General features: G+C 47.1%; 1 protein-coding gene across 1 annotated transcript in view; it reads left to right on the top strand.

The window, feature by feature from the left end:
- The window catches only part of gpc5a (glypican 5a), a 69,965-nt gene that overhangs the window by 24,582 nt on the left and 28,097 nt on the right, over positions 1-17,286 (top strand). Inside the window, 3 exon segments of the mRNA XM_067260374.1 lie at positions 737-870; positions 1,017-1,142; positions 15,452-15,572. Coding sequence (XP_067116475.1) covers positions 737-870; positions 1,017-1,142; positions 15,452-15,572 — 381 coding nt within the window.

Genomic DNA, 17,286 nt, shown 5'->3' with positions numbered 1-17,286 from the left:
GGCTATTACTGTGTGTCGGTCTGGGTTCATGAGTTATGTTATGATTTGCAGGCGGTCAATATGGAAATTTTGCAGGGCAGCTACGTGTCTGTTTACATCAAGTGTATTTACCTTCTTGTCAAATGGTGGCCGACAACTGTCAACTGACTGGAGGCTAAGTGGGGGGTATGGTGGAAATTCGTTTTTAATAAAGGCTCACATTTAGTTTGCTGGCCACTGGTGGAACCCCAAAGTCACCAACTAATCAAGGCTTATAGTTAGTGATTTTGGTAATAAGCTGTCTGTTAGTCCTGAATTTTCCGTGGCCATAAGAATGCTGGATTTGTCTCAAAGTAACTCTGCCACCTTGTGGAGAGACGCTGCCCTTGCGCTCTTCATAGCTCCCTGCTATGAGAACATTAGGTGAGGTGAAAGGTGAAGGCCTCGGCATTGGAAAACATGTCAGTTGAACATGAGAGTACACCAGCAGAACAGAATTTTACAACTAAACAAGCTGACAAAGGAGCCTGGAACATAAACAACCTATTCTCTGCCTCAGTGGCCAACTCATTGATTTCTGTTGTTCCTTCGGGATTAGTCTGATTGCTCTGTGGTTGCTCCACAGAGAAGTGTTCTACATCGAAGGAGGAAAACCAGGCCTTGTTCATGCTCCCCATGGGCTGCACCTTCCCTACCAATTACAACTGTGTACTTGTGCGAATAGAGAGCATGTGTCTCACATCTTCTCTCTGGCCAGGTCCATAAGGTGTGCGGTCACCCCAATAGAAGACCTGCCCAGTCAGTCAGTGTCCAGCAGGGCGGCGCTAGAGAGTCCATCCCTCTCAAAGCCCCTCTGAGGGAGGCTGTGGACTCCCTGGCCACCAGGAGGAAGTGAGTAGTGAACCATCTCGGTGTGTTGCCTCCTTTCTCATTCTACCTTCTAACTTACACACACACACACGGGACAGTGTTTGTGTGTACTGCGTGTGTACACGGGGCTGTAAATGCGTGTGCGTGCGTGTGTGTGTCATGTCTAGGGAGTTCCTGAACAGCCTGCGTCTCTACCGGACGTTCTACGGTGGCCTGGCCGACCAGCTGTGTGTGAGCGAGCTGGCGTCTGCCGACGGGCACTCCTGCTGGAACGGAGCCGACGTGGTCAAGAGGTTAGACACACACACACGCACGCTCACACGCTCACACGCAGCGCTCACACACTCGCTCCCCCCTCCCCCCCAGCCACACGCCTTCTCCCGAAGAACTGACTGCTTGTCCTCTCCTTTATCTTTTGATGTAGCGCGTGTTTTCTCAGCGTATGTCAAGTGTCCGGGCTGGTCTTTCTCGTCAGTATCTAATAGCAGCCTCACAGCCCCGTGTCTCCATCTCACCTGGTCTGTCATCAGTCAAGGACCCCCCTATAAATCCACCCCCGGTGGTATTTCCTCCAAACTGTCATCTGCTGTCAGCACTGTTAAAAGGCAGGTGGGCCCATAATTCAAACCGTGAAGGGGGTGGGGTATCAGGTTTGGGTGTTTGTCCACCAGTAGAAGATGACAGGTCGGCAAATGCAGTATCACAGCTGGTGGGTGAGTGAGAGGTCAAGACTGGCTGGCTACTGTAGCTGTCAAGGCTTTGGGACTGCACTGCCTCCAAGTGGACGGTTGGGTCAACTGCAACTGAGGTTGCATCCTGTCCTCATCTCCTTGTTCCCTCATCCTATCTGATCAGTCCACTGGTCAGATAAGAGGAATCTCCTGTTTGACATCCTTTGTAATACAATGGTTTAGCCCAACCTGAAGATTAGCAGTAGAAGACAACCAACCCCCTACCACCAACACAAGTCTGATTGCTGCCTTTTGTTCTACAGGCTTCTTCCTATTAGCCTATCACTCTATATCACTATCCCGGTCGACCCAAGCAGGCCAGGCGACAGGTGATAAATAACAGCCAGCCCATAGGGCCAGAGCTAAGCTGCCACAGGGAGGGAGGGAGGGAGGGAGGGGGGGAAGGGGGGAGAGAGCGACAGAGCGAGAGAGGGAGAGAGAGAGAGAGAGAGAGAGAGAGAGAGAGAGAGAGAGAGAGAGAGAGAGAGAGAGAGAGAGAGAGAGAGAGAGAGAGAGAGAGAGAGAGAGAGGGGGGGGGGATAAAACCAACACAGAGAATGAAGGGTGATTTACGAAAGAGGCAGCTATGACTTGAAATGACTGGTACGGGTCCTATGAGTGTGTGTGTGAGTTTGAGTGTGTGAGTTTGTGCAGGTGTCTGATGTGCTGTCTTGTGGTTGCTTAATAGCTACCAGCGTCCTGACACATTGTTTTATGGCCTGTAAGATGAAATAAGTTGCACAAGAGCTTTAGTATATTTTTATATAAAGGCAAGCAGAAAGCCAGAGATTGACGAGAGCGATTTCAAAGCGCACACCCACATCTGGGTCCGGGCTAACAATGAGATAAAGAGAGATCAGATAAAGATGAAGCGAAGCACAACAAGCTTTCATCTCGACTTCCTTCATTTCACTATGGTCGGAGAACTGCTCCCCGGGATTAGCTCACATCACCCCACCCCCCCATCCTAACCTGAACCTGGGAAGAAAAACAAACGACAAACTGTTTCACTAGTGTTCCATGAATGTGGTCTGGTGTGTGTGTTTTGTCCCCGAGGGATGAGACAAACCCGAGGAGAAGAATTCCACTGTTCCAGTAGACATGATCCATCATTCTAGCGGCCCATTGACACGCTGACACGCTCTAAAATGTGATTTGTGTGCTTTATAACACCATCGCAGACCGGGTAAATACCAAGACCAGCTCCAGTTCCTCCACTATCCTCTTTTGATTGCGTGGTGCAAAAATAATATAAAACGAGACAGTTTGTCTTTTCAAACGGAGAGGGGAGACAGATGACTCTCCTGGTTTGGGGACACCGTCTGTGTCGGTGCAGGAAAAGGTTAGCAGATTCCCACATTCTTTCTCCATCCGTCACGGACACACAGAGTGGTGCTGAAAGGCTGGCAGACTGCCAACGAGCAGCCCTCTCTCTCTCCCTCTCTCTCTCCCTCTCTCTCTTTCTCTCTCTCTCTCTCCCTCTCCCTCTCTCTCTCTCTCTCTCCCCCTCCCTCTCTCTCTCTCTCTCTCTCTCTCTCTCTCTCTCTCTCTCTCTCTCTCTCTCTCTCTCTCTCTCTCTCTCTCCCTGCCTCTCTGCTGGGACCTGTCTGTCGGATACAAGCCTCCAAACTTCAAATGAAAAACTATGGAGGCGTCAATGGGCCCATCCACTGTCTTATCCCACCGTGACTCACTGACAAATAAACGTATCTGAGTCATGGGGATAGAGTGCAGGGGTCCTTTCTCTCTCTCTCTCTCTCTCTCTCTCTCTCTCTCTCTCTCTCTCTCTCTCTCTCTCTCTCTCTCTCTCTCTCTCTCTCTCTCTCTCTCTCTCTCTCTCTCTCTCTCTCTCTCTCTCTCTCTCTCTCTCTCTCTCTCTCTCTCTCTCTCTCTCTCTCTCTCTCTCTCTCTCTGCTTAGCTCTCTCTCTTCTTCTATCTGTTTTGCTCTTTTGTCTCTCTCTCTCTGTCTCTATTGCTCACCCTCTTTCTCTCTCTCTGCAGAGCTCTCTCTCTGTTTCTTTGTTCCGCCCTCTTGATCTTGAGCTCAATATTTCTCTCTCCCGTTCTTGTTTTCTGCCTCTCTCCATCTTTCCCTCTATCCCTTTCTGACAATACTTTTCATTTTATTTGTGTGATCTAGAAGCTTTTCTGTTAGAATTAAGTAGCTAGTCCTCAAGGGAGATTGTTAGGAAACAGGTCCCCTCGTTTCCATAGTGACTGGTCTGGAATGCCCACCCAGTCTTTTATCTTGATGGTACCCAGTTCCTGTCCAGAGGGCCAATGAGCATGGACTTTATTGTAGCAAAACTCTGACAGACAGGCTCTAGTTGGCTAATTAGATCCGCACTCCCTGTGTGCCAGATATGCAGGAATTCCACAATTTTAACCAATCATTTAAATGGTTCCAAGTGCTATCCCCTCCAAGTCAGTATACCCAATGAGCTAAATCAAATAGGCCCTGCTGTTAAAACCCTACTGCCTCAACGAATGTAATGTGAACCTGCTAATGTTTAATTCATGCATTCGGCTATGGTGCAGTTTCCTCTTAATATCCTCCCGTTCTAATCCAGTCACCCTGTGCACACACTCACCAGGTGTTTATTTTGTGCTCTCAAACGGGCTTGTTCTAATTGTCTACAACAGGACTCTTTTTACATCTGGTAATCAGCTCGTTGACCTTGCTCGCTGTTTGAATTCAATATGCAATCTGCTGCCGGCGAGATAAATATGCATCTCTCCCAGCCGCCGAGCGCTGAGTCTGCGTGTGGCCTTTCATTTTAATAGGCCTCCCAGAATGGCGGAGTAGGTGGCCAACTTAACCCTGCAACCCTCGACAAACCCACACACCCACACATGCAGACACACACACACACACACCCACACCCACTAACGTTCACCCCCTGCGGAACTAGAAGCGAATCGTTTTTGGTTTGAACTGGCAAACAGTGCTAAAAGCAGTGCTGAAAGCTCGTCTCACAAACATGTTTCAGGAATACTCTACTGTTAGGTCCTGAGTGATCACACTGGTGTATATCCTTGAGAGGTTGAGCTCCCTGGTGTGACTTGGGGGTGGGGGGGGGGGTACGTAGTCCATGTGATGCTTTTAAGAACTGCTAATAGGTATTTATTGAATAAGCATCAAGGGTCTAAATGCCTTCTCAGATTATCTGGCCTACCTGGGACAAATCCAATTTAAAGACCTTCAGATCCTCTAAGCTTTGCTATAGATTCTAGTAAGCCATTGAGCCACAGTTTATCGATCACGTCCAACTCTTCACCAGTAGGTATGCCTTTGAAGAATGGGTAGTTAAATGTCTATAGTGGCTCTATTGTTATTAGTTAAACAAATTTAGCTCTACGAACTCCACATCAATCCATTGGACAGGGGGACATTTTTAGGTGTTGTAGTGTTTGTGTTTGACCAACAGAGGGAGCTCAATCCATTTGGTTAGGCCTTCACAGAGAAAGTTATCAAGGCTTCTTAGTAGAAAGAAATCCATGCACTGCACTTATACAAAAATATTTCCGTGCGGACGATCAGTGTGATTGAAATTGTTATGGAATTAATTTTTTAAGATAAGCACATGCAAAACAACCAAAATAGCCCAAATCAGTTCTTGTCTAATCACCTTCAATAGATTTCCATGTATTCATGATAATACCACATTATGTAAAGGGAAGATAAAACACAAACATTAGACCAAATCCAGCCAGTGCCTGGCCTTCCCTGCTCGCCCCAATCCCCCTCAGGACAGTTAAGTGTCAGTACCAAACTGCTCCTGCAGCATGTGAGTGATAGCGGAAGAGAGGGGAGGGAGGGAGGAGCTTGTCTGGGTAAAGCCCCATTCTGCTGCAGCCAGCGCAGGGCTGGGCGAGAGAACCACAAAAACCACGTAGACTGTCTGAGGTCGGAGAGGAGCATGGGTCGGATTCCACTTCAACATGGCCCCACATCCCTCTCAGAGCACCCGGAGGGCGAGACGAGGAGGAGTGGGGGGGGGGGGGGGGGGGGAGGAGAGGGTGAAGGGAGAGAGGGACGGATAGGGGAGAGGGCGATGGACGCTCCAGAAGATGAAAGGCATGGAGGGACATCGGACGACGGGAAGCAAATAGGACACTGAGACGGAGGGGGTGGGGGGGGTTATTCCCAGATGACCACACTGACAGTAAAGGACAAGGCCAGCCAGTCCATGGATATGAGGCAGGGAATGTAGACCGAGGGAGAGAGAGAGAGAGAGAGAGAGAGGGGGAGAGGGAGAGGGAGAGGGAGAGGGAGAGGGAGAGGGAGAGGGAGAGAGAGAGAGAGAGAGAGGAGGCGGGGAGATTGTGTTAGATTGTGTTAAGTGTTAGTCAGTCCTTAAGTCCTTGTTTTCATTTGTGTGGGTGTGGGTTTCATTATGTGCTTGTGTGTGTTTGTACGTGTGTGTGGGGCTCTGATCCATCAGCACACGGCCCCCATGCCTCTGTCCCGGGTGGTGCCTCTTGTGATCCAGCAGAATCGATCAGCACAGGGATGTGTACCCTGGTTTACTGAAGGTCGAACAGGAGCACGCTCTCACATACAGAGTTCACAAGGCTGGAGGGAACAGCCTGCTGGGTGGGTGGGTGTGCATATGTTTGGGAATTGTGTGTTTGTGTGTCTTGTTCACGCTGTCTGTTGACTCCAAATGTTCCTAATAATCATCATAAGTCACCCTATCTTGACTAAGATGACTGGTCCTAGCATCTTGAATCACCCACACACACACACAATCATTTGTGAGGGAATTGAGGAGGTCCTATGTCTCCCAGAGGAGACATAGGACATAGTCAACTTTACTTGTGGTAAAGTGATGTCTGGAGACTGGAAACAAAGTGCCTTTGGTGTTCTAGCACATCCAGTGAAAACGCCTTGACCAACACATTAGGGTTAGGGCAGATTCTCTCTCCAGGAGAGATGTTGGATTCTGCAGTTAAGAAGGGTCAGACAGCGACCAAAGGAAGTTTAACAATTCATTCTTACAGTGAGAGATTCATAAGAACAAACACCCGCTGGTGCCGCGTAGCGTGAGCTAAATCTGAAATCCTCCCCACCCTCCCTCCCTCTATTCATCGCTCTCTCCATGATTCATCCTTCTGCCTGTCTGGCCACCTCCTCATGACCACACACACACACACACACACACACACACACACACACACACACACACACACACACACACACACACACACACACACACACACACACACACACACACACACACACACACACACACACACACACACACACACACACACAGGTAGACAAACATGCAGTGTCTTCTACTCATAATAATAGTGTCAAACAGAACTTTAAAAGCAGGTACTAAAGGTGATAGAACCGTCTACAGTGTTAGTATTAGTGATCTTCCCAGTCCCTTGGTCCTCTTCAACAGCACTTTAAGCTTTGTTATTTTACTGGGTTTGATTTACTGGAACTACTTTGATTTGAGTTCCAAATAGCTTCTTTTTTTTTGCTCTGAAAAGTTTGATTGGAGAATGAAAGACTCCTTTCAAAATGAGAATATTTTTCCTTTACGAAGGCTAAATGAAGGCCGGGAAGAACACAGATAAGTCGAGAGAGAAATGACAAGAAATGTAACCAGAAATGACAGCAACAAGTAGGTGTGTGTTTATCTGCCTATTAACGCCTCTTCTGGAAGCAAATATTGCACTGTATAAAAATGGTGACTCATTTGTTAAATAAAACAGTTTCCTATATTGAGCCTGAGAGTGGGAAATACAGTAAACATGAACATTTCATTGGAATTCTCAGTTGTTAGTTTTTCTCGTGTGAACCCATGGATACATGGGTGGCATTTAGACGGTTCCAGAAAACCGTGAACTTCACTGCTCTAAAGCATGCTCCATTATGTATTCAGCTCATACAGTCGCAGACAGTGAACAAGTCTTCTATTTCAAACGCTGTAAATGTCTTGACACACTGTACAATACCAGTTTGTTTTTTAGGTTACAAATTTTTTTCTCCGATCTGAGTTCAATTACCCATAACAAAGTTATTGTACATGTTGGCTGCTACACGACTTTGAATCCGGCAGTCTTAAGGAATGTCAACAACCCACTTCCTGAGTTAAAAGCCAGGTGTTAAACCTTGCTCATTACTCCGCTACCTCTGCAGAAGGGGTCGAGTCCGGAGGCTTCCGTGAGTGTATTTAAACAGCTCTTGATTTTTCTGGGACGATGCAACACACTTTGACGCGCCGCAGCCTGGGATGCTCCCAGCCTAAGCCGCTCATCATCATAGTGGTAAATGTTGTCTCACTGTTTCTATGGAAACGGCACAAGGCCCTTATTAAAAAAAATGAAAGTTTCACCTTCTCGGAGTGTGCCCTTTACCTGACAGCCAAGATAAACGACCTGAGTTCTGGGACGACGGCAGCACAAACATGCATCTCTGCTCACCCGGCCGTGCTGATTGGCTCTCCAGGAGCCTCTTATTTACCTTAATGGTGAGAGGGGAAGAAGGGACTGGGGGGGAGTGGTTGGGGTGGGGTGTGTGTGGTGTTGGTGTGTGTGTGTATGTTCGGGGGTAACATCCCTTATTTAGTCCACAACCTTGAACCCCTCCTGCCAGAAATGGAAGGAGAAAAAAAAACCTTACTCACTCCCATAATCGAGCTACCCAGAATGCACCTGCGCCCGGTGACGTCGTATGTCACCTTCAGCTCGGGCCCGCCACGATGACATGCTCGATCGGCGCCGGCGTTCGCCATCTGCCGCGTGCCGCCTCCTCCGAGGCGCGCTGGGTAAGAGGGCCGAGGCACCGAGCGTCTTGACTGGCCCCGTCCTGCAGCAGGGCCGCAGCTGCCAGCGGGAGGTGTGACGCTGGCTGGAGGGGAAATCTGATCCCAGATCAGGGCCGATCCATCACGCTCAGCTGTTTGATATGTCAGGGTTGGCTCCCCCTCCGTCGCGCCTCCTCGCTGTGATCCGCACTCACACTATTTTGTGCCTGTGTGCGCACTTTTTCTCTTGTGTGAGACACACGCCTGGCTCTCGAATGGAAAGAGCTTACTTCCTCACAGCGATATATACCAGCCCCCGGAAATGAGCCGACCCAAGCGATCTTCAGGAGCGCCGATGCACGTGGGGATGCAAAAGAAGGGCTGAGTTTGATCCTCCGCATATTTCCCTATCCCCCATCCAGACCTGTACACCCCAACCGAGACTCAGCAGCACTAAATAAATGATTGACAGGGCCCTTGTCGTCGTCCCCCTTCTCTGCCAGAGAGCTCTAAAAAGGCGGCGATCTGCAGTGATTGAAGATGAGCGTTGGATAACATGGGATGACCTTTAAACAAAGGGGGGGGGGTGGATGCCGTCACCCTCCCTAGGGCTCCTCTGTGTTTCCTCCTGCCTTGTCTTGACACTTACTCTGAGTTTTCTGGAGTGGAGCTGAGCGAGCTGGCAGCCGTATCTGATCCTCCAGTAATTTACTGAAGCCGATAAGGCAGTGGTAGCACAGTGATTCTTCCGGCTATTTCTGAAAGCCCCTGTGCTCGTCCCATAAAACCGAAATTGGGTTGAACTGGGTAATGCAGATAGAGGAGTAACCAGCAGAGTTATGACCTAAACGGAGGAACATGGCGAGAATCGAGAAACTATTTGTTGTCCGCACCCTTCATTTGACTGCTTTAACTGATGTTCCATTGGCCTAATCGTGTAAGGTGTGTGGGGGGTGCAGTCTAACTCCTGGACAGTTCCACAGGAGTTGACCGTGACCTTGGCCACCGACAGGGATTAGTGCTTCTCTCTGTCATAGCAGCCTCTCACTCTCCTTCCAAGTCCCATGGGTGTCCTGACTGTGGGGCCATGTACACAGTCCTGTCACCGCCTCTTAGCTCACACACTAGACCACACACACACAGAAACACACACAGAAAAACACACAGAAACACACACAGAAACACACACAGAAACACACACAGAAACACACACAGAAACACGTTCCGCGTCTGGACAGTTTGAATGTGCATGCGTGTGTCTTATTGGGAGGTTTGTTTGTGTTCATTATTTGTTCCCTTCCTTGAACCCTGCCCAACCTCAGTCAACCTGGCGAGTAGTGGATTTGTCTTGAGTGGGTATCCCTGAGTGAACAAGGGTTAGTGTAAAGTTACAGTAGTAGCTTGAGTAGATACAGTAGATTTCCAATTTAGTGCAAGCATCCACTGAATGACCAAATCATCTCTGCAGTCATGTCCTGGTGATGTCTGGTAAGTAATGAACACACAAGCGAGGCAGCATTCTTGTCGACGTTGATCTCCCTCACGCCCCTGCCGTCGTGTGTCTGGATACCACGCTGAAAGTACATTTTGTCTTCACTAAAATGTGAGTTGGCATCCTGATCACAACTCATTACCCGGTTCTAAAATCCTGAAGTGTCCGCTTGGCTTAGAAGTATGGCGCGTGTTTGGTTATGTGTATGTGTGTGTGTGTAGGCATATGCGTGAGTGAGTGTGCGTGTGTGTGTTTGAGCCGAGCTCATCCCCAGCTGGGGATCCACAGAGGACGCCAGAGCACTCTAACAGGCCTGTGGCCTCTGAGTCCCTCCTGGGGAGGTGGCCCCTCCGCTGTGGGCCCGGAGCAACATGAAGGAGCCACTAAATCAAGACGCAGAGCCTCATGAATCACGTCTGCCGAGGGGGAGCGGAGGGGGAGGCTGCAGGGCTTCATAACTGGCCAACTGTCAGTCTACATTGCCGACGCGAGTTAAGGGGGTTGTGTAGGGCTGGGCAGATTAACTGCTACAGGGCCTGACATTCTGGCCAAAAGAATGTTGGACACTCAATAAATCTGCCTGACATTAGTGAATTACAGGATACGATATGATATGGGTGTGACATCATTTGCATTGCGTAATAGATACTTTTAGTCGAACAGTGAGTGGAAAAACTCAAGACAATCTTTTGTGAAATTGAGCAATTTAACAAAGGCTCACATCCATGTCGATTCCTTTTCCAGTAGGATGGACGGTAATCATTTTTGTGCAATCTGAAACCTTTCAACGGGCAAAAAAATCGAATGAAAAGGACTAGTTTACTGTCAGACATCAACAGGGGAAGCATTTAGCTTCTGTCGTGTCACCAGCTTCTGGTTCTCAGCATCTGCTCCATCTGCGAGCACACAGTAGGATATGATGTACAGCATGCCTTCTGAAAAGTCCCTCACCTGCACTTGGAAAGCACTGTGTCCTCTCAGCACTCCGGTCTGACGGTGTTGAGACACCATGTGGAAACACAAACACAGATAGGAACCAGAGGAGGAGGGGGGGACCAAAGCTCTGTGATCGCAGGACCGTAAAATTGACTTGGAATCAATACAGCAGCAAATGCAGCCTGCTATTTGAGGCCGACTTGTGGCACTCAACCCTGGTGAACTGGATATCTCCGGGATGTTTTGGAGATATGTAGTCACCTACGGAACATGGACGATAACCCCTCCCAAGTGATTCATCGTTCTCTCTCTCGTGCACCTCACCACTACGCGACGTCGTGAGCTACAAGGAGAGTGCCACCATATTGGCATATTTGCTTGGAGTTAAACAACCTGCTTTGAATAACCTGTGGGTTTTGCCTCAAAGATGGTTGCTGGGCTGTATTCCATATGGACATGCAAATACTAATTCACTGAAAAGCCAGAATGTGTTTGCCGTCCACAATCCCAACACTGTTGAGCTGAAAATACATTTTAATGAATCTCTTTACCTTTCTACCGTTGTTCCTCTGGCCTGTGGTGTGTGCTACCCTGCACAGTGATTGTCACTTCAGTGATCTGTGACCTCGAGGTGGCCACAGCATGGTAGTGGGACCTGGTTGTCAAAGGTGTTTCCTAAACCACCTGTACACTGTGCGAATTATACAATGACAATCGGGGGGTTACGATTACAGGTAAGAATGATATATAAATGTATCTACCCCCCCCCCCGACCTGTGGTTTTTTACCTCTTTTGGGGGGTCCAAGTCTTAATTAGGGGGGTCAAACCCCCCCCCCCCGTAATTCGAACCCTGCTCCACTGCCTGCTGAACACTGTCACAACCAGTCAAGCCTACGTCCACCCTAAGAGCTCCAGACAACAGCTTTCTGCCTTCTCTTGCAGAGCCATCAGTGATACGCACACACAAACACACACACATGTTTCCCTGTGGACCTTAATCAAACAATTCCTTAACTGAGAGAGAAGGAACAAGTTATGGTTTCCTCCACCGCATGAAACAGCGCATATATGTCAGAGAGGGGAAAGGCTTAGATCATTTACTTCTTTCAAAGGGGTTTCTTGAAGGGCTTGTTGTTGAAGCTATATTTCCGGGTATGGACACACATTGCAGTGCGGCCACACCACTGGTGAGCTTTGATGTGAAAAAGTTAAGCAATTAAAAACGTGTGTTCGGGGTTGGGCCGGTGGGGGGGTATTTGTATCAATTAAAGGTTACAGATGCAGATAGGGTGACTGCAATTGAAATGGCAAATGGGACATGTAGTTTTGTGGCAGGGAGCATGTCTGCCTCTGCCTCATTATCATCTGTTTGTCCCTACTGAGGCCCTCTAGGCCCGTGGCAGCCAGATCGCCATGCCTACAAAGCACTGCGATTGTAAGTGTACCATCCAATCAGCCGCTGAAGTGTTTATTTTGCACCAGCATCCCGCCTGCACGCCACTCCATTTGATAGGCTGAGTACATCTGGGATTCGGCCGCTGTGGGCTTGTTGATTTGCTTACTCTTGTTTACAGAAGCGCTCATGAATTCATAATCGTTCTCTCGCTTCCTCAATCCGCTCCCCCCTCTCTCTCCCCTAAATGTTTTCTTATTTACGTCTGCTTGAGAAGTCTGGTCAACTCAGATAGAGATCCGCTTATCTTCTTACATTGTGTGTCACCAAGGAGCGGGGTTACGGTTAGTGGCTTTATCATGTTGATAATCCGCCTTGGATTGAAACCGGTTTTGAGAAATAAAGTGGGAGACTTTTGCACTTTTGGTTCTACTGCAATACTGTTCTTAGTTGAATTTCCCTAAAGAGAATTCTAGAGAAGGAAATAACTGTGCAGTGTTGCAGTACATGGAAAAATAAATTGCATATCTATATTGGAACTTTTACTTTCAGAAAAGTTGCAATTGCTGTTTGATAGCTCCTTAGATGGGTTTTAATCTGCATCTTTGCACGTTAAAACTAGTTTGAAAGCTGGTACACCTATATATGGATGACATTTCAAAGATTTTGTTTTAAAGCTGGCACACCTACATAAAGATGACATTTCTACTGCTTTGGAATTTTCTGAACCCTGCATGAAGCTGTCCATGTCTTCTAGAAGAACAGATGCTTCTAAAACAACATGCGGCTATGACACAAAGAGAAAGTGGAATATTGTACCTTTCAGTATAGTCTTGTGCTCTCTCCTGAGGGTGCATGACAGGCTGCATTTACGGTACACTTCCAGGCTGAGTCGTTAACAGATGCTTTTATCTAAAAGTGACACATAACCCCTGTGTGCCACCCCTTACCTGATAATCAATCAAAATAGGCAACTAGTTAATAACTCGCCAGGTGTCAGACTATTTTACCCCCCCCCCCCCAAGAAACTACTGCCTGGCTCGAGAAAAGCTAGTGCCCTCGCCTTGCCCTGGCACAGGTCAATACCACTTCAAGGCTCGCAGATTCCCAGTAATTGGAACGAAAAAGGCAGCAGCAATGTGTGGAGCAAAATCTCTGCCAATAGCACTATTGACTTCATCTGTTTTATCCCCCACGTCACCAGAAGGGGGATGAGACGCATGGTTGCTCAGTTGATCCACATGCACACAATTTAAATCCTCATCACTTTAATCCCATGTAAAATAATGTACCGAGGCAACTTTTCTCCTTTTATTTCTCTTCTTATGTTTTGGCATTTGTTCCATCTGAAATAATGCTGCATAGTTTAACGATTTGTTGTAAGAGCTCTTTGACGTCACCTTACCTTGTATGTTGGTAAATTCATATGGTCTGGTATGCTAGAATGGCTCTCAGTAGATGTCTGCATGCTTGGGAGCCCTGTGGAGTTTCATATTTTTGTAGCATATAATTTTTTTTTTTTAATACCCCAAAAAGAATTGCATGACAAACCACTTCATGTGATTGCAGGCAACAGATTCTATTCATTGGAACTGACACAGCTCTCCAGTTGAATGCATTCAACTGGAGAGTTGTGGCTGGCTCTGTTTGGGATTGTTTGGGATTGTTTAAGAAGATGTTGTGAGGGGAAAGAGGGTAGAAGGAGAACGTTTACCCTCAGAATACTGCACCTGAACATCGATCATGATGTAAGAGCCAAGTCCTTAGTCCTCGCTGTAGCATTCATAGACGGTGATGACCCATCAAAGAGGTATTATGATATTATTTGCCATAGACTACAGTTTACCCTTCACAATTAGCCTGCTTATTCCCTGTTCCCATCTTATGCGAGCAAGTCATTATGCTTAGTAAATGGCGTTCTTTTTATAGCATACCTTCAGGACCTGAACCTTTGTTTCAGAATGGTTATATTATTCTGATGACTTGATTCCACTTTGCTCTAAGTCAGCGGAGGTACAATGAGGTGACAGAGGTCAATTAATCCTTTTCAGCAGAACTGACAGAAGAGAGGAGAGAGAAACAAAATGACAGAAAAGAAAGGGGTGAAAGGGCAAGAAAAAATGAATTGAAACAGCGATTGGGGGAAAAAAAGAAAAGAAAAAAGAAAATGATTGAAAATTTCAATCTCAGGCTGTCTCTGTGAAAGATGAGACGCAAACTAGGCCTCTGCTTGGGAAGTGGATTGCTAGATATAGGCACATGCTGCTCTACAGAGAGACAGTCTTAAATTGGTTTGATTCCTCCTATTTTTGATGAGGCTCGATTACTTGTTTTTTAGTCAGTGGGAACGATGCATGATGAATGCTTCCATATGATGAATGCCTGTCACCATCTAACATCTTTAAGAAGCAGGTTTACATTTCCTGGCTCTGTGGAAGAGCCCATGAGAGTTTTTACTGCGAGCGTGTTCCGATGTTCTCTGACTCTGTCTCCCACCGGCATTGTGAAATACATGTCCGACTGCATGAAAGAGAGCCTTTGGGTGAGGGGGAATAGAGGATAGAGAGAGAGAAGAAAGAGAGAGTGTGTGTGTGCGCGCGCGTGTGTGTATCGGAGAGAGAACTTTTGACATAATCATGCTCATGTGTCAGAGAATATGTTTGAACAATCGCTGTACAACACTGCATTGATCTTTCCACAAAGTAAATGCAACAACTTGGAGGAAAATGAATCTACTGGCAACAAACCATGCAGTCACATTTATAGGGTTTCCTGACACATTTTCATTGGGAGGAATTGGGCACAGATGGTGCAGATGTAATCTTTCCACTCTCATATTAATCATTCAGTAGAGGACCCACGAAAATGACTCAAGCATAGAGGTCATTTCTGAGTTGCCTGCTGTGGGATTGGTCTGGATGAAGTCATTGAGGTCAGTCCAGAATGATGGACTCCATTTCTGGGGTCAAGTTATTTGCTCCTTTTCCTGGAGTGCAGATATGGTTAAACTACATGGTTAGACTAATACATTCAACAGCATTTCTATTTGACACTAAATCAATTGTAAACATTTACTGCATTGGCTTTGTTACAAGTTCAGTCACCTCAACTCATTTTTCAGTTCGGTTTTCTGTCTTTTCTTTTCAAAGAGTTTGTGTATCCCATGGTTGTGAGAGACCACTTCAGTACAATTGTCTAACTTTAAGTTTTCAAACTGCTGTGAGTTTAGTGAGTTATGTAAGTCTAATTTACTCTCCTGTCTTTTCCCTGTCTGACATCCACAGTTATACTCTGAGAGTGGTGGGCAATGGGATCAAAGCTCAGACCGCGAATCCAGAAGTCAAAGTGAAGGGAGCGGACCCTGTGATAAATCAGATCATCGATAAACTGAAGCACATCAATCAGGTGAGACACCACATTTAATTTCATCCCCATACCACTGACTTCATTGGGGATTCAGTCAAACCCTAACAACAGACACGGTCAAAGGCAAATGCTAACGCACGTCAACCTTTCTGTGCCTGTCATTCTCCTGCTTCAGGGCAAATTAGACGACAAATGTTTAATTAAGCTGAAGTTTCAGGTGTTTGCTTTTGAACAAAACTTATTTTGAAGCACAAACATCACTTTGCTCAATTACGAGAGAAGAAGCTTACATTTAGCTTTAGAACTAAACCTCAAACGAGGGCTTTATTGTTTTTCACCTTTAGTATTCATTCTATTGAAAGTTAATTAGCTTACATCCTTTTTCATCTTGCCGGTAAATAATGGGTAATGGTTGTCTGTGGTCTCAAAGAAACATCAACAAAGCACTCAGTGGGACAGAAAAATCAATAAATACACAGTTACAAATCCATCTCGACTTCTGTGTGTATGTTCACTTTTATGAATCCCTGTTTCGACCTTTGGCTAAAATCAATGTTGTTTTACCATCAACCTCCAATTTAGGTCCACACCTTCCTGCAGCCTAGACTGCATGTACTTCTCCGCTGGCCTCTGTATGATTAGGTTAACCAGGCTAATGGGATCACAGTATTCCCTGCAGAACCTGCAGTCTTGTCTGGGACACCTGAATATGGTGAAAACTAGATGCTGCACTGTGAGGAGTCCAAAGGATTTCCTTTTTTTTCCCTTCGCCAATTACAGTCGAGCCCAAAAACAATCACACTCACACACACACAATGCATCTCTGGAACATGAGTGGCATGTTAAATGGGATGTTCAGACCACCTCGAGGCCCCCGTCATCACAGCTCGCTGTGCCGCGTGCTGGGGCAGGGCTGATCTGGAGCCCCCCTGGACTGAATCACAGTCATTTAGGGGGCCGAGTCAAAGCATTTGTTCTGGAGATAACCATAGAGCCTTATCCACTGTAATCACTAGGATTACAGTGGTACAAAGAGAGACCCCTGTCAGGAATGCCTGTGTGCGGTCTGAGTTATCCGGGGAGTTCTATCAGTGACGGCTGACTTTGGGTGGAGAGAGTGTCTAAATGATAGATCTAGTTTTGATCAAGGGGACATTACATTGATGCTACTAAAGGAACAATTTGTTAACAGAGGGGTTTTGGAACAGAGGTTGTGTGTGTGTGTGTGTGGGTGTGTGTGGGTGTGTGAGTCTCAGAGATAGAGAGGAGGAGGAGTGTATGTGCTGGAGAGACAGAGAGGATTGGAGAATGGGAGTGTGAGGATTAAAGGGGCTGTCAGGCCCCCTCTGCTTCATTCACCCACTGTTCCATATAGATTCAGGGTCCATTAGCATCTCTTAGCGTCTGACATGCCACTCTGTCACAGTCAGGGCTAGCGTAGCCTAGCATCCGATAGCCATTCTCTGTGGAGTTTGGCGACATTAGCATTAGTGTGTCTGAGCAGCAGTAGTGGGTTCCATGTCTCCTCCTCCTGATTCCCAGCAGGCAGGCTGGAGGCAGGGTCGTCTCTGATGACCCACTGTTGGCACCCCTGCCTAATCCACACCATCTGGGAGGTGTCGGAACACACTGATGAATCCACATCACAACCATTAGAGCACAGCTGATCATCCTCATCTCCATATGTGTGTGTGTGTGCGTGCGTGCGTTTATTTGGAGAGAACGAAGTTGCAAAGACGGAGAAGGAAATGAA

This window comes from Osmerus mordax, chromosome 22 (assembly GCF_038355195.1).
Source record: "Osmerus mordax isolate fOsmMor3 chromosome 22, fOsmMor3.pri, whole genome shotgun sequence".
Lineage (NCBI taxonomy): Eukaryota > Metazoa > Chordata > Actinopteri > Osmeriformes > Osmeridae > Osmerus > Osmerus mordax.
This window is presented reverse-complemented; position numbering and strand designations above follow the sequence as displayed.